This window comes from Arachis ipaensis, chromosome B6 (assembly GCF_059453495.1).
Source record: "Arachis ipaensis isolate K30076 ecotype BB chromosome B6, ASM5945349v1, whole genome shotgun sequence".
In the NCBI taxonomy this organism is placed as follows: Eukaryota; Viridiplantae; Streptophyta; class Magnoliopsida; order Fabales; family Fabaceae; genus Arachis; species Arachis ipaensis.
In genome coordinates, this window is record NC_142441.1 from 150,819,491 (window position 1) to 150,845,370 (window position 25,880).

At 31.8% G+C, this 25,880-nt stretch overlaps 4 protein-coding genes across 11 annotated transcripts; 3 read left to right on the forward strand and 1 right to left on the reverse strand.

Annotated features, from left to right (window-relative positions):
• The first annotated feature begins 5,304 nt into the window (after nucleotides 1–5,304).
• LOC107605623 (protein NPGR1) lies at nucleotides 5,305–11,266 on the forward strand. Of its 7 annotated transcripts, none has more exons than XM_088491851.1 (7): nucleotides 6,176–6,430; nucleotides 6,515–7,689; nucleotides 7,822–8,132; nucleotides 8,411–8,669; nucleotides 8,882–10,122; nucleotides 10,476–10,623; nucleotides 10,814–11,266. In XM_088491851.1, exons 3-7 carry the CDS (start codon nucleotides 7,932–7,934, stop codon nucleotides 11,122–11,124), a joined length of 2,160 nt encoding a protein of 719 aa, XP_088347977.1. In that variant the 5' UTR covers nucleotides 6,176–6,430; nucleotides 6,515–7,689; nucleotides 7,822–7,931; the 3' UTR covers nucleotides 11,125–11,266. The 7 variants fall into 7 exon arrangements, with proteins under 7 accessions (XP_088347980.1, XP_088347977.1, XP_020960970.1 ...); XM_021105311.2 differs by having other exon boundaries at nucleotides 6,515–7,418; XM_088491852.1 differs by having other exon boundaries at nucleotides 6,515–7,236.
• Nucleotides 11,267–11,454: 188 nt separating this feature from the next.
• Nucleotides 11,455–13,695, reverse strand: LOC110263647 (uncharacterized). Its single transcript, XM_021105313.2, has 4 exons — nucleotides 13,360–13,695; nucleotides 12,606–12,711; nucleotides 12,298–12,358; nucleotides 11,455–11,734 (listed from the first exon to the last, which is right to left on the reverse strand). The coding sequence occupies exons 1-3, from the start codon at nucleotides 13,473–13,475 to the stop codon at nucleotides 12,344–12,346; spliced, it is 237 nt and encodes a 78-aa protein (XP_020960972.1). The 5' UTR covers nucleotides 13,476–13,695; the 3' UTR covers nucleotides 11,455–11,734; nucleotides 12,298–12,343.
• A 560-nt stretch (nucleotides 13,696–14,255) lies between these two features.
• LOC148563137 (uncharacterized) lies at nucleotides 14,256–15,263 on the forward strand. Its single transcript, XM_088491191.1, has one exon. It carries the CDS (start codon nucleotides 14,256–14,258, stop codon nucleotides 15,261–15,263), a length of 1,008 nt encoding a protein of 335 aa, XP_088347317.1.
• An 8,582-nt stretch (nucleotides 15,264–23,845) lies between these two features.
• LOC107648571 (uncharacterized) lies at nucleotides 23,846–25,552 on the forward strand. Of its 2 annotated transcripts, none has more exons than XM_016352385.3 (4): nucleotides 23,846–24,134; nucleotides 24,242–24,373; nucleotides 24,496–24,679; nucleotides 25,122–25,552. In XM_016352385.3, exons 2-4 carry the CDS (start codon nucleotides 24,272–24,274, stop codon nucleotides 25,145–25,147), a joined length of 312 nt encoding a protein of 103 aa, XP_016207871.2. In that variant the 5' UTR covers nucleotides 23,846–24,134; nucleotides 24,242–24,271; the 3' UTR covers nucleotides 25,148–25,552. The 2 variants fall into 2 exon arrangements, with proteins under 2 accessions (XP_016207871.2, XP_020960974.1); XM_021105315.2 differs by having other exon boundaries at nucleotides 24,246–24,373.
• The last annotated feature ends 328 nt before the right edge of the window (nucleotides 25,553–25,880 follow it).

The following is a 25,880-nucleotide window of genomic DNA, read 5'->3' on the forward strand; positions in this document are numbered from 1 at the left end:
AAAACTTTTTGGGCCATGATCGATGGTTTCTTTATCTCAGCCACTTCCTTTTGAAAATTGCTCTTCACTTAAAAATGATTAAAAAAATAAAACTCTTACGAGAAACAATTTTGAGATCCTAAACAAACTAAACTAGGTAATATGAGAGAAATTAGTATAAATAATAATTAAATATCCGAGATGAAAACAATAACATAAATGATACGATACACTATCAAAGAATAAGGCCATCCAATGTGTAGGGGAAAGAACAGGAAAATGTAATTGTTGATGAGACCGATGTGAAGGAAAGTAATTATCAAATCAATTTGGATTTGTCGAATAGTCAGCTCACTCGCGTGCTTAAGTTAGTGTCGAGAATTCGAATTTCGCCTTGTGTAAGCAGTAATTATTGGCCAGTGACAGACCCTTAAATGTAACTTAGATCCGCAACGAATTAATCTTTGATCTGTCGAATTAAAAATTATTGCAGACAATTAAAAAAAATAATTATTATCACAGGTATGACATAAGCCTTTCGTCACAGTTTTTAATGAAACTATTGACTTTAATTTTTGCCGTCCTTATTAATTTTCTGAAGGATTCAAAACTTCAAATACCATGCTGTTAAAAAAAATTGAATTTAAATTTTCTGAATTTTAAATTTTATTTTAAATAATAAAGTGTAATTTCTTATCATTTATTTTATAGGTGAGACTGAAAGAAAATATGAGAGAAAAATTATTCAAAAATGAGAGATCACATTTTATCTCTAAAGTAAAAAATCAAAATTTAGATAATCCAAATTTAAAAAAATTAATGAAAAGTAACAAAAAAATTTATACCATAAAAAATATAAAAAAGGTGTAAACATTATAAATATTTTTTCTTTTATATTAACAATCTCATTCGTTCAATTCTACAATGAAAAGAAAATCTTATTTTTTTAGAAACTAATATGTAAATTTTTATCAAATTTAAGAAATGTAGAAAGATTGTTCATGTCTTTGGAACAAATTTAAAGTCCGTTACCAACTTCAAAAATTAGCTTAGTGATTTCCTCCTCTTTATTTTTACCTTTGTAAGTAATGTAAAAGTTTTAGAAAATATTCTTAAATATTGTATGATGTATATGTTTTTTTTTTCATGTTGATATTTATCCCATAAAACATAAATAATATAATATAATATAATATTTATTCTGTGATTAAAAATTTAGTGATGTATAAATTTTTTCCATGAAAAACAATAAAGCTTCTCAAACTGTATTACTCGTATTTAAAATTTTAATATTCTTTCTTTAACTGTAAATTTCAACATTATTATTCTCTTCTAATTTTAGAGCAAGCATATTTAAATAAATAAACAATAAATTAAAAAATACTTGTGTTAAAAAATTGATTATTAAATTAATTACTATATATATTTATATATATTATTTAATTTATTTTTAATATATATATTTTATATAAATAATTAATTTAAAATTGATTTTTTATGTTCACATAACATGATCGCAGTAAATTACTAAATTGGGCCAGCTGTATTTATTTGACCAATATCCTTCGTTCTTCATTTCTTCTATATGAGTTGGGACCATATCTAACCATTCAACCACCATCTTTAAATATTAGGCCTATTTAAACTAAAATCTTAAATACCACGTGCTAAAACTTGATCAACGAAAATTTGTAAAAAATTGTATATGAATGTCATAGTTAAATCCATAAATGGTATATATGATAATGTAAGATTTTTTGACGTGGAATATTTCACAATGTAGGCTAAGAAAAGACACCTTAAAAAGAGCTCACATTCTAGATGGATGCTACAAAATATTTTACCCTATTTATAACATATCACAGTATAAAATTATGTAGGTTGCACTAGTGTAAAGATTCATTATATACAGATTTTGTACATATATATTTTATAATTAAAATTAGTGATACGTGTTCTTTTTTCTTCTATTAAACTAAATTCTAATGTAAATGCGAAGGCTGTAATTATAGTATAGTACAAATATTTGCACATTGTTAAATGTTAATTCCTAACTCCTTTTAAAAATAGTTGATGCCGTTAAAATTGTTACTAATTACACTTTCTTTTTCTTAATAGCTGGACGCACCAAATTTTTCAAGTAATACAACGATTATGACTTTCTTCGTTTGGACTATCGACTCAAGTTTATTTTCTTTTTTCTTTTCCTAATGTAATATACTATTAGATAAAACAATCTATAGCTATATGACGGTAAAATAATATATATATATATATATATATATATATATATATATATATATATATTCTCATTACAAAATGTTTTGTTTTAGTAAACCAATTATTTTTTCATTTAGTTAGTATGTTGTTTAGAAAACGGAAAGATAATTTAAATAGTAATTTTGGAATGTTGATTATATTATTTGTGGATAAATTTGTGATTATTACAAGATTTATCTATTATAGTAAACTTAGAATATTCGTAGATTTAGAATTTATTTGGGTGAGTTTATAAAAAAAATTAATTATCTTTATTCAAAAAATTATTTTAAAAAATAAAAATAATTTTATGTTTAAATATTTTATATAAAAAATATTTTTATTTATTAATTATATTTAAATATAATAATATAAAAATATTTTTTATATATTATTATGTGAAAAATATTTTTTAAAGTAAAGTAATTTTAAATTGTATAATTTTTTAGTTGAATAACGGAAGAAAAACACAAAAATATTGTTAAAAGGCACAAAAAAATTTAGTTCATTCCATAATACATAAATTATTTTTAATTATGCAGATTGTTTAGTTGAATAATACCAAAAAAAATCTATAAATTTTAATAAAAATACAAAATAATTAGTTAAAAAATATAAAAAAATTAGTTGAATAATACAAAAGTATAATTTAAGTAACACAAAAATTATAATCATAAGTTTTTAATTTAAGTTGTACATATGATATAAGACATTGTATAAGATATATTTTACATTATATTAAAGAATTATTATGACAACTACGATATTTTTTAGAAAGAACGGATAAAACCAACAAAATAAAAAATTATTATATTTATTGAAAATTTTAAATTTTTTCTATACTATGTATGTATATGTAATTTCAGATTTAACTCAATAAAATAAAATTTAAAAAAGACATTCTCGTTCCAATGTGTGTATTCTATAAGTGATTGTCGTTACAATTTAAATTTTGTACATATCTATGAAACTATTATTAAATTTAAATATAAAAAATATTTAATTATTATAAAATTTATTTAAAAGTCTTAATTAATTTAAATCTATATTTTTTAAAATTTAATTTAATTATCTTTAATAAAATAATTTTTAAAAATAAAATTAATTTTTATCCTCACAACTTTATTAAAACTGTGCATCAATTGTTACTGCTTCATATAAAGAGTATTAGATTGTTAATAATTAATGAGATCAAAAATTATTTATATATTTTATGATTTATAATTTCAGTTATGAATGATAGTATCAATAAAAAAAACACTTATTATTTAACTAATAACTTTTGTATTTGTACTTTAATAAGATCGTAAGATTTTTGTTGATGTAGTATTTTAAATTTGAATGACATTTTAAGATTTATATTAAACTATAATTATATTTTAGTATATTTATTTATATTTTATTAAATTATATAATTATAAAACAGTTATTTTAGTTTAATCATAGTTAAACCAATTAGTCTAATGAACTAATAAATCAATAATTAAAACGGTTTGATAATTGATATGATTTTCAGAAACTTTTTTTTAAGACTAGCTAATGTAATAGGTTAGTTGATTAATTAGGGTGTTAAAAACTTATAGTCCAATTTAATTCAATATGATCTAATTTAAATTTAATTATAAAATATATCAAAATTAAAAACAATTTGTATTGGACTTAAATTAAATTTTAGGTTTAACTTTTAAAATTTATTTAATCTAATTCAAATAAATTATTTTTTTTGTTTTTATAGTTAAATTTATATCTCACTTATAATATATTCTTGTTTTATGAAGTAATCCTATTAAATTTTTAAAAAAATTAAAAAAAAATATAAAAATAAAAGATAGATAACTATTATTTAAAAAAATATTTTTTATAAATTATATATATCCTAGATATAGTGCTAGAAATTTTATTATAATTATATTTCAGGTACAATGTACTCAATTTATACACGAACTTTTAAACTATATTTTAATTGTAGCATTTTAATAGTTGACTATTTTTGTTGTTTATATTTTTTATCTGTAATATTGAATATTCAAAATAAATATTTTCCATTAATATTATAAAAATTGAGTGCCTTAGTGTATTTTCATCATAGTTTAAATTAGTTATAAATTTTCTTACTAAAAATAATAGCTATTGCCTATGGGTATGATATTAAAATTCAAATTCAACTTGAAAAAAAAATATAAAGTATAAAGTATAAACTAAAGAAAGGTCAACAAACGGTGGTAGTACAATTCTGTTATTTATCTAGTGTAATTGTCTCTTATTTCTACCTTAATAAAATAACAAATCTGTTATATACATTGCAAAAAATTTAATTAACATTTTCTCTTTCTTATGTCATTCCTCTAGCAGACACAACACGCGTCAATAATTTTGTGACTCAAATGAAATATCTGTATATTTAAATCTGTACTCTATAATTTACCAATTATGTATTGTGCAAATAAATAAAAAAATAATAGTAATAATTCAAAAGTTACTATCTTTCGGTTGATCACAAAGAGTGCGAATTTTAATTTATTATACTTTATAGCTAAACTAGAGAGGTTTGTCATAATCATATCCGCTAATCTCGTTTAAAATATGGATTACTGAGTCCATATTCAAAAAGTAAGATTTACCACCTATTTAATTCGTGACTTTTTTGACAAAAAAAAATGTAAGGATCAGGGGATCATAAATACAAACTTTGCTAAGCTTAATTTGTGTTAGTATTTATTTTTTGTCTTCTTTATAATATCCAGTCATGATTACTGATTAAAGTACTCTTGTAAATGAATTTATTAAAATAAAAAATTTAAAATTTTTCTATTAATAGTAATTTTAGCCATATTAACTAAACCTATTACAAATTTGTTTGTTATTTCTTAATCAATGTCTAAGAATTTTTTTTTTTTTATTAAATCTTAACAAATACAGGCGAAGTTTTTCTGCTATAATAATTACTAATGATAGTACTATTCAACAACTATAAGGAAAAGGGATAAGATTTGATTAAGTTGGTAGTAAAGTCAGTGCTTCTGACAAAAGCTAGAAAAAGTAAGCAACATTTAAGGGGACAAAAATTAATGGAGACAAGTTGTTGATGAAGTCAGGTCTCTTCCTTCCTCTTCTGTTCTTCCCTTTCTCCATTCTTTTTTCTAACACCACACTACAGGATACACACATCCATTTCTTTGTTCTTTAGATTTTGATTTTTATTTTTAACAAAAATATGAGTAACTAATTAATTATCTTTGTAAAATTTGATTTTGTATTTGGTGGAAACTCAGGTGCAGTCGACTTCACATAAAGTTGATATCTGATAGCTGTTAGATGAAAATTTAATCACATCAATCAAATCATTTAATGGCTCTCAGGTATCAACTTCACGTGAAGTCGACTTCACTTAAATTTTTACCTTGTATTTTATTATGTATTAATTTAGAATTTTACCAAAATATGAATTATATTCTTGTTAGGATATATTTAAGATATTATACATCAATATATATCAAAATATATTTCATTAATTCTATGTCTATTTAATTTGATATTATTTTAATTTTGGCACTACGATTGAATTGTATCATTTACCTTAAAATAACTATTTTTTATTGTATACCCATACATATAATAGCATCTAAATATTGTATTACTTTTGAATTATTATCATGAATTCAAATAATTTTAGATGAAAACATTTCACAACTAACAAATTTCTTTTGGAGAGATATTTAAAATTGAAATGATGAAATTTCACTTTATTTAATATTTATAGATAAATTCCATTCCATGTGACAAAATCTAGCTTCATAAAAAATGAAAGTTTTTAGCTTTCAGTTTCACACACTGTTCAAACAAAGACACTTTCTAAAAATAAATAAATCACTCAAAATAATTATAAATTGTACCCCGTTTTTTCATTTTTGGAAGAATTGATAATTAAATATTTGTCACTCTATTTTTTATTTTTCACATTTTCCCCTCCCCTTTTAACGTATTACGGAATAGAAGAGAGTCACTGCTAGGGTTTCTCCTGCACTCAACATCATCACCGCCGCTACTACCGCCGCTACCACCGCACCACGCTTCCTTCGTCTAAACTCCGAGCCGCTGCTTCTCCGTCGCAACACGCTTTCGCTTCCGCCGCCGATTTCGGATCCACCACTTCGTTGTGTTTCGTCGTCGACGGTGTTCCACTTCCTTTAAGGTTTCATTTTATTTTTATTTTATTTTACTTTATTGCCTATTCTATGAACATTTTGTGTGACTTTGGATGCTTTTACTCTGGTAGGATTCCACAATAAATTTGAGAATCTATGCACAGTTTCTGAATGTTTCTAGACGTTTGGTCTGTTAATTTTTGGACTTGAAAGTGTGGTGCGGCGGCGGTAGAAGGAGCGGTGACGGTGATGAGTGTAGGTGGCGGCAGTAGCTGCTGGGGGTGAGATGGAAAACATCAATGGCAATTCTCTTCGAAAGGATGGTTAAAAGGGAAGGAGAAATTTTGTAAAACTAGAAAATATAAAGGGACAAATGTATAATTACAAATTCTCCCAAAAACAAAATAACGGGGTTCAATTTGTAATTATTTTTAGAGTGATTAACCTTTAATTTCCACTCTAAATCCTGTTTTGTAATTTTTTTATAAAAATTCTTAAATTTGTAATGCAAAAACATCACTACTCCAATGAATACAACAGATCAAGACAAAGAAAAAGAACAACTTTGTTTAAACTTGAATCCAACTCAAAAGAATCTACCAACATCTTTCATGACACACTACACCACATGACATTTGTCACTCATATTAACATATTCCATCACCAAACATTCTGCAACCCAAAAGAGAGTAGAGAAACTAAACCAATTTTTAAATCCAAAATTATTAGTGTCAGATCTCAGATACCAATTTTCATATACTAATTTTTTGTTGTCTACTTGGATCTCCTCATTATTAAGGCCAAAGTTTCCAACTTACTTTTTTCAAGGTGCTGGATCTTATGAACCAATAAGGTCTAAGAACTAATTTTCCATTTTTAAAATGTACCAACATTAGAAAAACAAGCACAAAGTTCAAAAATAGAAGAGTAGCTTTCATGGGTTAAAACTAGTAGCTGCAGTAGTAGTAGAACACTTACACAGTTACACTTACACTTCTGAAAAGAAAGTTTAAAGTCTTTGGAATCTGAGCTATGGTAAGTTCAAAGCTATGTTGTTCATTACTGCTTGTCTAGCCTTTTTTCATCACCCTCATCCACATGCAATTTCATGTTCTTTCATGTTATATCTGGAAACACCTTTTCTCATGACATTCATCATTGCCTTTGAAGAGTATCTGTCATATCTTTGTCCCTCCATCTTTTCACCTTCCCTTTTTCTTCCATTAATGGAACTTGGTTTGTTTGTTTTTTTCCAATGAATTTTTGTTGGGGTTTTGGTTTTATTATGCTTACATACACGAAGAAGGTACCCATCGTTCTTTGCGTCATGTGTGGTTTTGCTCATTGTGTACTATAATTTGTGGCATTCTTCATTATGCTAATTTAGTTTTGTATTGAAAAATTTGCAATAATTGTGGTGAATTGTGTTGATTTGAAGGTTTTGGAGTGCTTTCTCTGGAACTGAAACTGGTTTCTGTGAAGTCCAATATCAAGCAGAACATCTGCACTTTCTTTTTTCTATCATTTTAGTTTCTTTTTGGAAGGAAGATGTTGTGTGCTTGCTCAGGGGAGCAATTCAAATTCGAGGAGGCGCCGCCGCAGTCACCGGAGTCACTGGCAACAAGAGATTTCTCTGCCAGTGGACTTTCTTCATCAAGGACTGGGGGTGATTGGGATTCTAAATTTGATCAGAACCAAGTTGAAGAAGCTGAATCAACTCTTAAAGAAGCTCTTTCTTTGAACTATGAGGTATGAATCATTAATGTCTTTCTTTCTCTCTGAAATTATTTGGTGAATTAGAAAGTTAAGTGAGGTACCAAATTCCTAATTAAGTGATGAAACTTATATAGTTGAGAAAATAACCTTTAAAAAAAAATCACTCTGGAAAAGTGAGAATCTTCCCTTAATAATATTAACTTAGTGGAGTCGGTATTGTCTGATTCATGTAGCCAACCCTGTTTAATGTGACAACGCTCAGTTGTTTGCTTTTGTTGTTGTTGTTGTCATTGTTTTTCGATGAATTTCAGGAAGCTCGGGCTTTGCTGGGGAGGCTTGAATATCAAAGAGGGAACTTTGATGCTGCCCTTCAAGTTTTTCAGGGCATTGAAATCAAGGCCTTGACACCAAGGATGATAAGAGCCATTGCTGAAAGAACTAGGCCAAAAAAACAACGTTCTAGAGCTGATAATGTGGTCCCTAATGTGATGTCAATGCATTCAGTAAGCCTTCTTGTTGAGGCAATCTTGCTTAAATCCAAGTCCTTAGAGGAACTCGGGCGATACACCGGTACCGTTTACAACACTCATAATCATATCTTAGAGCTTTTGATTATGTACAAATATTTTCAATCAGATACTTATAGTTTAAACAATTATAATCCAGTTCTACAAATTAGCATAGATAAATTACGAGTTCCAAAATGCAATTCATTATGCATGAGTGTTTTGGCAGTTACAGGTATCAAATTTTAACACTACTGCTACTTTGTTATTCACCAGAGGCTGCAAACACGTGCAGCATAATTCTGGATACGGTTGAGTCTGCTCTTTCTAATGGAATGCCAGATGGCATCGCCGAAGAGTGTAAGTTGCAAGACATGTTCCACAGAGCAATTGAACTGCTTCCAACTCTATGGATCAAGGCAGGTAATTTAGACGAAGCTGTCACGGCTTATCGCCGTGCTTTGATCAAGCCGTGGAATATGGAGCCAGGAAAGTTGGCCAGTATGCAAAAAGATTTGGCCACCACACTACTCTATTGTGGTGCTGAAGTAGACCTGCCGCCGCAATTACAAGCGAGGTCTCCAGTGACACCAAAGAGTAACATCGAAGAAGCAATACTTTTGCTATTAGTACTGATGGCAAAGATGGTGGTTCAGGAAATACAATGGGACAGTGAAACAGCAGATCATCTTACATTCGCACTTTCTGTTACCGGAATGTTTGAATCATTGGCTGATTATGTGGAGCAGATCCTTCCTGGTATCTATGATCGAGCCGAGAGATGGTACTTTCTTGCTCTTTGTTACAGTGCAGCTGGTCAGGATGAAGTGGCCTTGAACTTATTGAGGAAGTCTTGTGGTAGTTCTGAAGCAAATTGCAGACCCCATTTCCCTTCATTTTTGTTTGGTGCTAAACTGTATTCCCGGTATCCAAACCATGCTCTTGAAGGCATTAAGTTTTCCCGCGAAGCTATCGATCTAGCAAGGCTTCAAAATAAGCATTTTTTGGGTCAGGGCAAAAAATTTCTGGGTGTTTGCTCCGGCACTGCGGCTAGAAGATCTGTGCTGGATTCTGAAAGAACTATATTTCAAAGAGAGTCTTTGAACTTTCTAAATGAGGCTGCTCTAAGTCAAAATGATGATCCTGAAGTGATATTCAACCTTGGACTTGAAAATGCAATTCAAAGGAATCTTGATGCAGCTTTCGACAATATAATGATGTACTCAGATATGACTGTTGGTAGCTCGAAAAGAGGTTGGCAACTGTTAGCGCTCATAGTATCTGCACAACAGCGGTTTAAGGATTCAGAAACAATAGTTGATTTTGCGTTAGAAGATACTGAAAAGATTGACCAGTTAGAACTTCTGAGATTGAAAGCAGTACTCCAAATTGCGCAGGAGAAACCGAAGCAGGCAGTAGAGACCTACAGAATCTTGCTAGCACTGATCCAGGCTAAAAAGGAGCCTTGGCATCAAGATAAGAACAACTTTGATCAAGCAGAAACATTCAAACATGAGGTGTGTAATAATTTTACTGAATGGAGCAACACTATAAGAACACTATAATATTTATCTTAAGATATGTCTTCCAAATTTTCAATTTCGATAGCGTCTCAGCCTGTATCTTAAGTTGTAAATATATCTTAATCGTTGGGATACTTGGTTGACACTAATCTTGAGAAGGTTTTAATAAATACAAGCTCATACAGAGATTAGTTAATGAAGTTTTAAAGCCATTAACGAATACCCCTCTATCTATTTTCCCGTAAAACTTTAATTTACCATCTTATGCTTATAGGGAAAGATTGTGAATTTATTTGAGGATTGCTTGTCTAATGTTATAGATTAAGATCTGAATTCATGCTTTGCAGGCACTTCAAGAAAGGAAGTTGGAAATGGAAGCATGGCAGGATTTGGCAACAATATATGCAGACTTTAGTTCATTTCTTGATGCAAAAGCTTGTCTTGACAAAGCTCAGTTAATAGAATTTTTCTCTCCCAGAAGTTGGCACATTACTGGTATGGAGAACTTGACACCTTTGTTCATGTTTTCAATGATCAATTATTGTGCATTTCGACGAATTTTTCAATGATTTGGCATTTTTCTAAATTTCTATTGGTTGACGGTGTAAAATTACTTTACATTATTAGTGCAGAGAAATTAAATCCATTAACTAATCACTAATCTGAAATTACATGGCTGTGACAGGAATGTTATTTGAAGCACAATCATTATACCAGGAGGCCTTTGTTTCATTCTCAATCTCATTGTCAATAGAACCTGATTACATTCCAAGTATTATTTCATCTGCGGAATTGATGATCAAACTTGGTATGCAATCACTTCCAATTGCAAGAAGCTTTTTGATGAATGCATTGAGAATAGAACCAACAAACCATGATGCTTGGTTCAACCTTGGATTGGTTTCTAAAATGGAAGGTTCATTACAACAAGCAGCAGATTTCTTTCAAGCTGCATATGAACTCAAGCTTTCAGCTCCAGTGCAAAAATTTGAGTAATATTAGAACTTTAGGTAACTGTATGATATATGATCAATGTTGCATTGTTAATCATTTGATTAGAGTTCAAATGTCTAGATAATCTAGCTAGTTATCTATAGAATTACTTCATTCTATTGCAAAATCCTCAAGTTAAAGCTCATCTGATAGCAAGTTCGAAGTAATGCCGATTTAAGTAAAATAACATCTCAAGGCTGCCCTTCACATAGTAACACTCATTTAAGTAAAATAACATTATTTGAAATTTTGAATAGTGAATGGATGATATCGACATTAAGTGCGATAATAGCTATATACAAGAACAATTATGTTATATGCACACACAAAAAATCTAAACTGGTTGAGTTGAACTCTCTCCCTTTTCCATTTTTCTTTTTCAAACATTGTTGAGTTGAACTACAGAGAGAAAATAAAGTTGCTACCAAATATCTAGCATTTTTTTAAAGGGTATCAAACTATTCTTAACTAATTAACAACATAATCTTTACAATCAAAGACTATTTAACAACAACTTGGCACTAATGATACGCTTGCAGCACACACAATTTGTTCATCTTCGCAGAAAGCGAAGCTCGTGCTGCATAGAACCTCGCTGGACCCATTGCTAATACTGCAACACAGTAAATAAAAAAAATAAGACACAAGATAACCTAAATAACAGACACAATTCCTTAGGAAAAGTCCTAAGACAACATGAAGAAACCATAAAAAGTAAATTTAATCTAACTTCATTGGTTTGTTTATGTAAATTTGTTGTCAGCCAAGGAAAAAAAAGTGCTTTTGTTTACCAATGAGTTATAACTCAAATGGTATAGTCTCTCCATACTTACTTAGAGGTCGCAAGTTTGAGCCTCACTCCTAACCTTGGAAAAAAAAGTGCTTTTGTTTGCTTTCTACAGGTCTCCTTTTTTTGTAATTGATTTACTCCAAGAGAACTTAGGCCAAAAGCTCAAAACAATCCAAGCCATGTATACCTTTGAACATCCTAACTGAGAATTTTTTTCTATATAACGGGAATAACTTATATCATCTACTGTGTATGCAGTCATACAAGTACATATATTGTCTCAAGACAAGTTCTTTCATTAGAAAATGAGTTCAATATCACAAAACTTGCCCTTAAAAAAGCATTAAAAAAGAAGGGGGCCCAAAATTATCTGATAGATCACTCACCTTACACACAATTGAAAGGTTGACTCTAATATCAAATTCCCTAACCTCAACCCATCTGCCACTGATCCACAAATGAAAGAGTCAAAACACAATATTAGTGAGGTTCTAAATTTTAATACAATGAGTATGGTATGATCAAAATTCAATTGCAGATTGCTAAACAAAAGGCAAGGGAAATAAAGCAGAATATCACAATATAACAATTTTGAAGACAAGAACAACATAAAAGTTGCATCAACTCTTAATCAAGAAGGGAATTTATCTCTGGAGTTGTACTGTAACTGTTTAGCAGATTGTAAAACTATTACCTTTAGGACTGGTTCGCCTTTGTTTGCGTTTGCTGCTTGCTTTGCCATTCCTTGTTGCTGTGCACGAGCAGCTCGTCCTGCTGCAGAATTCTCAAATTGCGCTTGCCTGCAATTCCGATCAATACATGAAGTTACTCCATAGTTTGTCGTACTATTATTAACTAATAAAAAACCACAACAACAGAATTGAAATTCCATTTTTTTTTATGCTTCATTTTGTTTACCAATTACTCCCTGCATTCCCTTTCCCTTTTCTCTGTCACTATTATGTTTTGGTACATCATTGGATCAATTTATCTCAATTCAAATCTTATCCAAGCATTCAAGATTGTACAAAGAAAAAAAGTGACAGAGAGAGATAACTTTTATCCATAATTCCCTACTAATATCCCATTTGTTTTGGCCATTTCATATTCTCCTATTTCATAACTTTTATCCCTAATTCCTATTTCAACAATAAAAGTGAATTTGTACTGGTTATTGTGAATTTGTGATAATGAAATGTATCTATGAAATCCAAGCATGAGAAGAAGTAATCAGCTCAACAAAACAACCAATCAATTGGGGTTTATCAAAACACAAAAAGGGGCAATTCCAAATGGATACGTATTTGATTCACAATTTCCACAGGAAATATATTAATAACCAAAAGACTCCAAATTAAACCTCAAATCCAATGAATTATTAAGATGATACCAATGAAATTGCAAAAGCATAACATAAAATAAATAAATTAATTAAATAAAAGGATGACCTTTTCTCAGCGGCTTCAGCAGCTTTGGCACGAGCTTCTTCAGACGCTAATCTCTCTTCTTCTTTTGTCATTCGTTTATCATTTCCACCATTGAAGCAACTACAGAACATACCCATCTCTTTTCTCTGTTTCCTTTTCTTTTTCTCTCCCTTTTTTCTTGTGTGAGCTGTGCTATGCTGTATTCTTCTTCTTCTTCTTCTTCGACCCTTTTTTGGTGGTTTTAAGTTTTAACAACTAACTAACCTTCAACCTTCAACCTTAGTTGTTGTGGAAGCAATGTCCTAAAACAAGGAAACGAGGATATACTTGTGTTTAACTGTTTATTCCGCGTTAAGATTGCGTCATCAGTTTTTATTTCATTCTGACACCTATTCATTTGTTTGTTTTGTTTGTTATTTACCTTATTCTTCTGCTTTTATCAATCGTGGTAGTTATAAAATTATTAATTACATATATTTATGAGTGAACTAACAACTTCATCCTTTTTTTTCTCATAATGACAAAATGATTCATTTTGGTTTCTGTTTTCTATTTTCAATTATTTAGGAATTTATTTGTTTTTATTTTTTAAATAATATTTTTTTAAATTATTTTTTTATTATATTAATTTTTTTTAATATTTTATTAAATATATAGTATAATAAGTACAAATTAATTAATAAATTATTTAAATTTAAAAATATTATTTATTATAAAATTAAATAAATATTTTTAAATATATAAATAATATATATTAAAATAGAGGTAATATATTAATAATAATAACGCTATGATATAATATTAATATTATGATCTAGATAATTTTATAATAAAATAAAAATTAATAAACACATTATTTGATATATAGTAGAAGAAACCCTAGCAGAGAAAGAGTACGTACTCCGTACTCAGAGAGAATGAGAGAAGGAGAGAGCGGGAACGAGTGTTTGAGGGCGAAACACAGTGAGCATGGCGGCCATGCCGTCGGAAGAGATAAGGGGGAGAGTGTGGGTGGGGGTGCATCCGGTGTCAAGGAGGGTTTTTCACGAGGGAGTTTTTCAAATCCTACAAAGATCTCCTTTAGAGATAAAGTTATTGGTCCAGAGAAATCGAAGGCGTTTGCACTTGCAGGATCTCTATCTGGGGATAGTATAGCCACGGTGGTGGGCAAGCAGGGCGATTCCCAACCTCCATGTGTAAACTTCACTGAAGAAGCCAAGCTTTGTTTGGCAGAGCCTTATCGAGAAGCTTTAGTGATTAAGGTTCTTGATAAAAATTATAGTTACACAGCTCTTTCACACAAGCTTCGGATGGTTTGGCGCATCAAAGGTGGCTTTGATCTGCTTGATGTGGGGTTTGGGTACTTCATGGTAAAATTCGATGCATGTGAAGATCGTGAGAAGGTCATGCTTGGTGGTCCGTGGTTGATTGAGGGGCACTATGTTGCTGTAAAACCGTGGGATATAGATTTTCGGCCATGTGAGCAATCCTTCGGGTCTACGCTTGTATGGGTTCGGATTTCGGGGCTCCCAATCTGGTGCTATCAGGAACAGGCCATGATGCGTATTGCTTCTGCAATAGGAGTTCCCATCAAAGTGGACTTAGCCACTAAATTGGCTGAGAGAGGACGATATGCCCGAGTATGTGTTCAAATAAATTTAGGACTGCCAGTGATCAAGCATATCATTGTGGAAGGCGTAACTCATGTAGTGGAGTATGAAAGTTTAAATTTAATTTGTAACTCTTGTGCACGTTATGGTCACGATATGGCACAGTGCTTGGGTAGAGACTCTAGGGAAGGAAAGAGTGTTGATTCCGATGCCACCAAGCCACGGGACGGTACAAAGGCAGTGCCACATCCTGAGACCAAAAGTCATAATTTAAATGAAGTAGAACCTAATGTGGTAGGTGGCGTTACTGGCTAGAATCCTGCATCGAATTTGCAAGAAGATTTGGAGGCTAATAATTTGGAAAGAAATAATGTTGAGGAGGCTTGCATGCATGATGAACCAGGCTGGGAGCAAGTTGTGAGGAAAGGTAAAACCAAGCTGGGTCAGAAGCAATCTAACAAGGTCCAAAGAGGCATTCAATCCAGAATCGATTCGGGTAGAGTAATCAGGCCCACCATTCACTTCTCTCACACGAATGGATCAAGCTCCTATCGTGCTAGGGTCGGGTCACGAGTCAAGGTCGGACACAGCGCTTCCCGTGTTGGTGAGACGTCGATCTCCTCAACCCGACACACCCCAGTGCCTTGCGGGTCCTCTCTCCGGAAACGACCAAGGCCGGGGTCCCTACAGAGCTCGCCAGTTGAGAAGAATGGAGGCACGGTGGTGGAAGCATCGTCATGTCTTCCTGCAACCGTGAAGGAGGGTGTTACCGTGGCGGTTCCATTGGAGAAGGAAGGCGCATTGCCGGCTGTTACTGCGTCGGTAGGCGGGATTAAGGAGATATTCCAGGGAGATCCGGCAAACCTGAAGGTCACGGGAGTCACTTCCGCTGGGCAAGCCTCGGTTTGAGGTTGGTGAAGCACTTTGATTTCCTTGTTTTATATTTTTATATTTTATATTATGGATAGTTTAAATATAATAGCTTGGAATATTAGGGGTGCTTCTAATAAGTTAGCCCGGGTGAATTGTAAAGAGCTGGTTAGGAAATTTAAACCTGTAATTTTTATTGTGGTTGAAACTCACTGTCCTTTTCAACACTTGAAAATGTTCTGGGAAAGACTTGGTTATCACCCTATTGGTATAGTGGAGGCGTCAGGACACAAGGGGGGTATTTGGTTCCTTTCTGCAATACAGGGTGTTCACTGCAAATGGGTTGATGCTTTCGATCAGTGTGTTACAGTTGAGGTTCAGGTAAATAATGTGATTTGGAGGTGCAGTGGTATCTATGGTAGTCCTCAATTTAATACCAGAGTTTTGCTATGGGATTATCTTGTTACTCAATCTTCGTCTTTCTGCGGGCCATGGATTGCTCTTGGTGATTTTAATGAAGTACTATTCTCTCATGAATCTAAGGGTTGCCTCTTCTCGAGTCATCATGCAGATCGGCTTGCTGCCTCTCTAGGGGATAGTAATCTGTTTGACTTGAAGACTATTGGAAGACAATTTTCTTGGTACAGAAGGGTTAAAAATGGTGTTGAGGTGGCGAAAAAACTTGACCGGGTTTGTATCAATAGTGGCTGGCTATCTCTATTTCCAGAGGCTTACGCAGAAATTTTAAATAGGCTTCAATCTGATCATTGTCCTATCCTAGTACGCTGTACAGGTCGTCCCCAACCGAAAAAGAATAGACCTTTTCGGTTTATCGCAGCTTGGGCAACTCATCCGGGGTACAGAAATATTGTGAACCAGTCATGGCAGGCTGGCTACAGAGAGATGCACGGCAAGCTTTCAGAAGTGCAGAAGAACTCTTTGGAGTTTAATTCTAAAGTGTTCGGCAATATTTTCGTTAGGAAATGCAAATTGGAGAGACAGATTAATTTCCTTCAGAAGCGACTTGAAGTAATGGAAGATTTGTCTATGCGGCAAAAAGAAAAACAGCTGATTGAGGAATTTAATAACACGCTTGTGCAGGAGGAACTTCTATGGTTTCAAAAATCCAGAGAGCAGTGGGTAAAATTTGGGGATAGAAATACCAAGTTCTTTCATGTCCAGACTCTTGTGCGGAGAAAGCATAATAAGATTCATGGTCTCTTTCTTCAAGATGGGGTGTGGGAAACGGACCCGGATGTCCTTAGAAGGGAAGCTGAATCCTTCTATAAACGCCTATTCTGCCAGTCGGAGGATGTAGACTTAGGTTGTCTTGGTGATGTGCCACTGCCTTCCCTGAATGATGAAGCCTGTTGTAGCCTCACAGCGCCAGTTACTCTAGAAGAAGTTAAGTCGGCTGTTTTCAGTATGCATTCTTTTAAGGCGCCGGGCCCTGATGGGTTTCAGGCTTTCTTCTTTAAAGAATACTGGAAGATTGTTGGTTTTGATGTTTGGACTATGGTTCGTCATGCGTTCTCTGGTTTGGATATGGATCCAAGGATGATGGAAACTCTTGTGGTTCTTATTCCGAAGGTAGAAAACCCGGTTTCCATGAAGGATTTCCGACCAATTAGTCTCTGTAATGTGGTTTACAAAGTTATAACGAAGGTCCTGGTCAATAGACTTCGTCCCCATCTCAAAGAGATTATTGGGCCCCTTCAAGGAGGGTTTATCCCGGGGAGAGGAACCCCTGACAACATCATTGTAGCACAAGAGGTTCTCCATTTCATGAAGAAGACAAAGTCAAAGAAAGGCACCCTGGCCTTTAAGATTGATTTGGAGAAAGCGTACGATAGAGTGGATTGGGGATTTCTGAAACAAACCCTGGTGAGTTTTGGCTTTCCTCCTCCGACAGTCAATCTGATTATGCGTTGTGTCACTGCTTCCTCACTGTCTATCCTCTGGAATGGGGATAGATTAAATAGCTTTACTCCGAGCAGGGGTCTTAGGCAAGGAGATCCTATATCACCGTATCTGTTTGTGTTGTGTATGGAGAGATTGTCCTGTTCTATTAATCAGCAAGTTGATAAGGGCGTGTGGAAGCCAGTTGCGGTTTCTAGAGGGGGTCCAAGAATTTCTCATTTGATGTTTGCCGATGATTTGCTTCTTTTCTGTAAAGCTGAAAAACAGCAAGTTCAAACTGTAATGGTAGCTTTGGAAAATTTCTGCAGAGCCTCTGGGATGAAGGTTAATGTGGAAAAATCTAAAGCGCTATGCTCCAAGAATGTTTCAGCGACAAGAAAAGAGATTTTCACTGGAGTCTCTTCCATCAGATTCGTTCAGAACTTGGGCAAGTATTTAGGGGTGAACCTTAATCACTCTCGGGTAACACGCGCAACTTTCAACGATGTTTTGGACAAGATTCGGGGAAGGCTAGCCAGCTGGAAAGGAAGATTGCTTAATAAGGCAGGCAGACTCTGTTTGCTCAACTCGGTAGTGACTGCGATTCCTACTTATCGCATGCAAGTATCTCTCTTCCCTAAAGGGGTAACTAATAAGATAGAATCCATGATGCGAAACTTTCTATGGAAGGGTCAAGCTGATGGTAGAGGCCTGAATCTAGTTAACTGGAAAGTGTTGGTCACTCCTAAGAAGTTTGGAGGTCTGGGAATTAGAGATCCCTTTTGTGCCAATATTGCTCTTCTTGGAAAACTAGTTTGGCAACTTTTTCACCATCCCAACAAGCTATGGGTTCAACTGTTGACGGAGAAATACCATTCTTCTAAGGATGATTGTTTTAGTCGGTCTCGAGGAAGTGGATCTTATGTTTGGAAGAGTATATGTCGAGCTTGGGATATCCTAAAGGAAGGTTTTAGTTGGTGCATTGGGGATTTGGAACAGAACTTTTGGTTTTCTAAATGGAGAAGAGAGGGGCGACTGTGTCAGGAGATGGATTATGTTCACATTTCTGATTCGGATCTCAGGATCTTGGACCTTTGGTCATCTGGACAGTGGAACCTTGAGAATATCTATTCTCCTCTGAATCAGTCTCTGCAGAGCAACATTAATTCTTACAACCCAGATGTTCAAGCTGGTTCAGAGGTCGGTTGGTGTTGGACTGGTGCGGCCTCAAAGGTTTATGATGCTCATAGTGGTTATTTATGGCTCAGTAAGAAGATGTTTAGTTGGGAGGATAGGGGTAATTGGCTTTGGCTTTGGCGTCAACATGTTCCGGAAAAGCACAAATTTTTGGCCTGGCTATGTCTTCGGGAGGCTCTTCCTACTGCTGCATTTCGTTTTAGAAGGGGCATTTCGCACACGGATAGCTGTCCACGATGTTTCTCAAGTCAGGAGTCGGTTTTACATTGTATTCGGGATTGTCCAAAAGCCCAACTTGTTTGGCAAGCTTTAGGGATCTCCGATCAACCAGTGGATTTGATGAGTTGGTTCTTACATAATAGCAAACAGCGCCCCTTTAGATTCTTTTCTGGTCTCTGGTGGATTTGGTGTTCGAGAAACAACGAGATCTTTCATCCTCACGAGCATTGGACCACAGATAAGGTGATTGGTATGGCTTTGTCCTTAGAAAAGGAGCTCCGAAATATTTTTGAGTTGCAACGACTATCTATCCCCTCAACCATTAGTGGCTCTTGGATTCCCCCCTCAGTGGGTACCTTTAAGATTAATTGTGATGCTAGCTATCCTGGCAGTGGTGCTCGAGTTGGTTTTGCTTGTGTTAGCAGAGATTGGAAGGGAAGGTGGCAACGAGGCTGTCTGGGAACAATTGAGAGTCGTAGCATTTTGCAAGGAGAGTTGTTTGCTATTTGGAGAGGCTTTCTTTTAGCATGGGACTCGGGACAAAGAGACATTATATGTGAGACAGACTGTGTGGAGGCTTTTACTATTGTCAATAATTTACAAGATTGCTCTGGGTTTACTGATCCTTTGGTGTTAAAAATCCGAGATATCATGTCTTGGAAATGGCGTGCTGATCTTCGGTTGATCTTGAGAGATGCAAATACAGTAGCAGACATCATGACAAAGACTGCAATGAGGACTATTTCTCCCCAAGTGGAGCTTCCATTGCCTTGGAAGGAGTTTGAGAGTAGTATTCAGCGGGACTGCCTTTCTTAAGCAGTTTCTTGTTTTTTTTTCTTTCTTAGTTTTTGTTTATTTTTCTTTTAAGTCACCAAAAAAAAAATTTGATATATAGTAAAAAAATTTGAGTAATAACAATTTTTTTAAATTAAATTAATAATTCTATTTGATATCTTTGCGTTAAAATATATTATTAATAGGCTACTAATACTAAATGAAATAATATATATATATATATATATATATATATATATATATTATGAAAACCATTTATAAACTCAACAAGCTCAAAATATTAATAATATTATTAATCTATTAATTTAGTTTAAAGTGATAAAAAAATTAAATTTGTTATTACTTAAAAAAATTTACTATATATCAAATAACGTGTTTATTAATTTTTATTTTATTATAAAAATTATCTAAATCATAATATTAATAATATATCATAGGTTATTATTATTAATGTATTAACTGAATTTTAATATTTATTATTTATATATATTTAAAAATTATATTTGAAAATTATAATATTCATAATAAATGATATTTTTAAATTTGAATAATTTATTAATTAATTTGTATTTATTAATTATTATACTATATATTCAATAATTTATTAAAAAATATTAATATAATGAATAAAAAAATTAAAAAGATATTGTTTAAAGAATAGGGACAAATAAATCACTAACCAATTTGAATTTAGAGAGAACTAGAATGAGACATAGTAAATTAATGATAGTATATAATAAATATTAAAAATGGCTATATTTTGTAGAATTAAATTAAATATGTGTAAACTAAAGTTAAATTTAAAAGGTGTTTTGTTTAAAATAATTTGTAGTACAAAAGATTTGGATGTTGGAGTTGTACAAAGTGATATTTTTATTTGGTTGTTTGATTTTTGTATTTGTTTTAGTTGATGGACTTAGTCTTCTTATGTGGCACTTGTCCTCCTTTTTCTGTATTGGTTATTGTTAGAGTTGTTGCTCTTTGATCCCAAACAATGTCTCAAGTGATGCAAATTCAAAAGTGTTGGAAAATGTTGAAAATTGAATCTTTAATTTCTTTCACAATAATTGTGAGTAAAAAATTTTCTTTCATTGTACTTTTAATTTGTCTATACAAATCATTTGCATCTTCTATTTTTAAATTTTTTATAGTGTAGACTTTTTCTTCTTATAACAAATGTTTGAATTTGTTCATCATATTTATCTTCACAATTACATGAAGAGATGTTTTCTGTAGTGTTAGTAAATCATAGTTAATAATTAATTAAAAAAATTGATTACATTTATTTTTTTTAAGTTATTAGAAAATGAACCATGAATAGCATATTGAAAAAAACATAATTTTAACGATATTAAAATACAATTATATATAAAGTATTATAAAATAATATAAAAAGAAGTAAAGTATCATTTTTGTTCCCAATGTTGGGAGTAAGTTTTAAAGTTGTTCCTAACATTTCAATCATCCTATTTAAGTCCCCAACGTTTCAAAATTGACTTAATGTTGTCTTATCGTTAGGGATCCATTAACAGAATTGACGGCAGGACAAAATTGAGACGATTTTGAAACGTTAGAAGTTTAAATAGGGCGAAAACGTTGGGGACAAAAATGATACATAGAAATCAATTTTAGTTTTATCCTTCAATAATATCAATTTTTTACTGTACATAATATTCAATTATTTTTTAATCACATCTAAGTAAATTATACCTAATCATATTACTTTCATTCTAAATAAATTTATTTTTTTTTATAATTTTACACTTAAAATTAAAATTATAAGTTAATATAAAAATATAAAAAAATTTATTCAAAATGAAAGTTATGTGATTAAGTGTAATTTACTTAGATGTAATTAAAACATAATTGAATATTATGTACAGTAAAAAATTGATATTATTGATGGATAAAATTAAAATTTATTTCTATGTATCATTTTTGTCCCCAACGTTTTCGTTCTAATTAAGTCCCTAACGTTTCAAAATCGTCTCAATTTTGTCTTGCTGTCAAGTCTGTTAACGGATTCCTAATTGTAGGACAACATTGAACCAAGAAAAAGTCTAGGGGGCCAGCAACTTTTGTATTTTGTGGCCAACACTTAACCATCAAAAGAAAAGTGAGTGATCTCTTACTATTAGATGTAATCTCACACCATTAAAAACACTATTGATGACCAACTGATGGTTACAAAACACAAAAATTGCTGGTCCCCTAACACTCCTCTTGAGCCAATTTTTAAAATGTTAGGGACTTAAATAGGACTATTAAAATTTTAGGACAACTTTGAGATTTATCCCAAACGTTGGAGACAAAAATGATACTTTACTCATATAAAAAGTATAAAAAGAAAAAATAATTAAAGTATTTTTTTCATAAATTCAATTTAAAAATACAATAAATATGTTTTGTTTCTACCTTTTCAACTAATATAATTCTTTCTAAGTAAAAGACTTTTCTTCATCTCTGGGTGTTAATGTTTTCCATAGACGAACTACGTAAACTTTGATAAACTTTGATAAACCAATTATCTGTTTGTTTGGTGATATTGTCCAAAGAATGATGCTCTATAGAGTAAGTTTGAGATGTTGTAGTGTGAAAATAATTTTTTTGTGCTAAATTTGATGTTATTTGAAGAAGCAGTGATAAGAGACTTATATAAGTAGTTCAAATAGTATGGAATTTGAATATTTGTAACGTAAGATTTATTATGATTGATAGATTATTATGACATTTGTAATATGTATGTTTATTACATTTAATGAGTTATTTATAGAAATTAATAAATTAATTATTGGGTTATAAATTTATTGAATTGTTTATAACGGTAAAATATAATAAATATAGGGATATAGATTCTTGTAAGTTACAAATTTGGTTAAACACTATTAATTTCTAATTATTGTTATTGGTAATTTTGCAGTCTAATTTACATATATTTTTATTACTTGTATATTTTTTTGTATATTTTATTTTTTTGCTGATTTGAAAATAATAATTGATTTGGCAAAAACTGAGTGGTTGATTCTAAAATTTTGTCAGTAAACAATGTTGCTAACATGGTATTAACAGGAGGAGAAAGATATCTTAAAAGTAATGAGTAAACTTACCTATCTACTTTTATATATTAAGAATAGATAGATTAAATTCCTTTTAATTTTTGAACCTGACATGTTAGAATTGACAAAAAAACACCTAAGAGACCACGTTGTGTCACGAAAGCAGAGCTGCGTTTGTTTTTGGAGATGTGACGGAAGAGCTGCGTTTGTTTTTGGAGATGTGACAGAACATGACAGTGAGGACAGAGACAATAGAATAGAGATATTAAAAATTATTCTTTGTATATTGTGTTTGGATATGTTGTACAAAGTGCAGTATTATGTTTGAATATATATAGACAAGATTAAAATATTATATAAAATGACTAAAATAGTTATACAATTCTAAATTTTTTACATCAAATACAAACTAATTTAATAGAAAATAAGAATATACAGAAAATTATAAGAAGAATTAGTCTATATAAAAATAGTATTGAAGTAATAATGATAACATAAAAAGGTTCTATAAAAAAGAGAAAGTATCTAAAAAAAAGAAAGTAGAAATAGAAAAAAAAAAGTGAGAAGAAGAGAGTACTTTTCTTAGAATAACAATGTAAAAAAAATTTAAATTAAGAAAAATAAGAAGGAATAATAATAAAATAATAAAAAATATATACCAACAAAAATAGAAAAAATTTTCATTTAAAAAAATAAAAAGCTCCTTATTCACCTTTTAAAATTCTGTATCTATTATTGTCTTGGAGATAATGTATTTAATGTCTATGTCTTTATTTTTGAACACTTTTTAAGTATTTGTTGTCTACATTGTTATTCTAAAAAATAGACAAAAAACTGAGTTGATAGTTCACTCTTTCATTTGTTGCTAAAAGAGTAAAAGGTTCTCCTTTTCTTTTATATTTTGTCCCTTCGTATTTCCCAATTTACCCTCTTTGTCTACCTTCCTCCAGCTTGTGTCATGTTGAATCCTAGCCTTGCATTGGAAATCATGGAGTTCGTGGGCGCCAAGGTCAGGAAAACTCCTTTTCATGCCAGATCTGCCTATTCTCCGCCTCATAGATTTGTTCGAGCATGGTGGCGATGACGATAGCTAGTGTTGATTCCTCGGCGCCTGGGTAACCGCTATTCAGTGCTAGTTCAGCCGCTTCGGGTGAGTTGTTTCTTTTCCCCTTTTATTTTTAGTTTTTTCTCCCTTTTTGTAAAAAATATTTTGGTCTATTGATTGGGCTCGTCTATTGTGTTGTCTTTATGCCTAAGGTAGCAAGTTTATCGGCATTTCTTAGTTGGATGGGATCCGTACCTGTGTTGAAGTGGCCTAGGAATGGTTATAGAAAGCTGAATCATAAAGAATCCGATAATGCACTACTTCCAATGGCCGAATTGAAAAAGGTTTGTTCTTAACCTGATCTTGCTGTTTTGCTGATATGGAAACATACTTCAGTAGCACTTTTATTTAAGAAAGAAAATTTATACATTAATACTCTAATTCCTTCTTTATCTAATTGAAAAAGGGCAACAAGGCATCCTTCGAAAAAAGTCAGAGTTGTCTTGAAAGTTCTGATGAATCTTATGACAAGCAACTTTATGGATGGTATGGTGCCATTCAGAGACAGATTCGAAGATCTCAATACCAAATGCGATACAGTCAACCAGTTCGAATAACAGTTTCCATTGTTGTTCTCCTTTGCTTGATTGGTAAGTTGTTTGTATCTCTGTGCAACCGTGTGTTCCACATTCATATAGACACAAGTGTACTTGCATGTCCTTCAATTTCTTAGTGATAAAAAGCTTCTTGCAACTTTGGAATTTAAGTAATTTGATAATTGAATGGCCTTCTTGCTTAGAAGTTGGGTTTACTATATAATCTCTAGGTTATAGTTGATTCCTTAGTTAGAAAAGGTTGCACATGTTGCCATCACTTCCTGCTTATTCTTTCCCTCTTTTGTTGAGTTGACTTTGTTGCTCATTATTGGGGAGTTTCCAAATATCATATAGTAAACCATGGCTCATGAGAATTTGAATTTGAATAACTTGTTACTTTTTAGCACCATGTTTGTTCAGCATCTCTTACCAATTACCATAGACTCTCTTGGTATTTTGTATGTAATGTAGCTTACACTTATCGTTATCTCTGCAGTTTTAATTGCGATTCGCGCTATGTAGAAGGAAGAAGGCTTAGACACACGTGATGATATCAGTTTGTAGCTGGCAAGAGCATGAGGAATGACAAGCTTTTGCTTCAAGCTAATTTAACATTTCAAATGCTTTGGGATTTAATATTTATAGCCAACCATAGCATTTACTCAGTTATTCATTTGTTGCTAAAAAGTTCTCCTTTTCTTCTTCTTCTTTTTTTTTCCCCTTCCTATTTTAAAATTGTTCATCAAGAGCTCTCTCTTGTAGTGGTATCACAAGTCATAAGATGCATGAGATGGAGATGAAAGAGGGAATGGACATGTTAGACCTTCTTGATGAGCTTTGGTTTTGTACCGACTCCTTTTATAACATGTACATATTCAAGATGATGTTTTATTACTCTTTTCACTCAATTGTAAATTTTGTATTAATCAAGAACTCTTTGCAAAATTAGCATCTAGAGCTAACATATTAACCCAGCATTGAAAGCAAGAGTTTCCAAATTATATGAGGTTGATCACAAAATTACATCTCTTCGTATTTTAAAAGAGAAAAATGATAGAACCAATATTCATTGCCATGTTAGGTGCTTGTTGATGTTAATGGAACCCAACCATAAACTTTAAACTCTCCTCAAATTCTGTGAGCATTTCAATGCAATCATCGGATAGAAACATTTAAACCAATATGTATCTCCTAGAATTCTTAATATTTGCAAAAAAAAATGGAAAAAAAACTATGATAGGCACCATTAATGAAT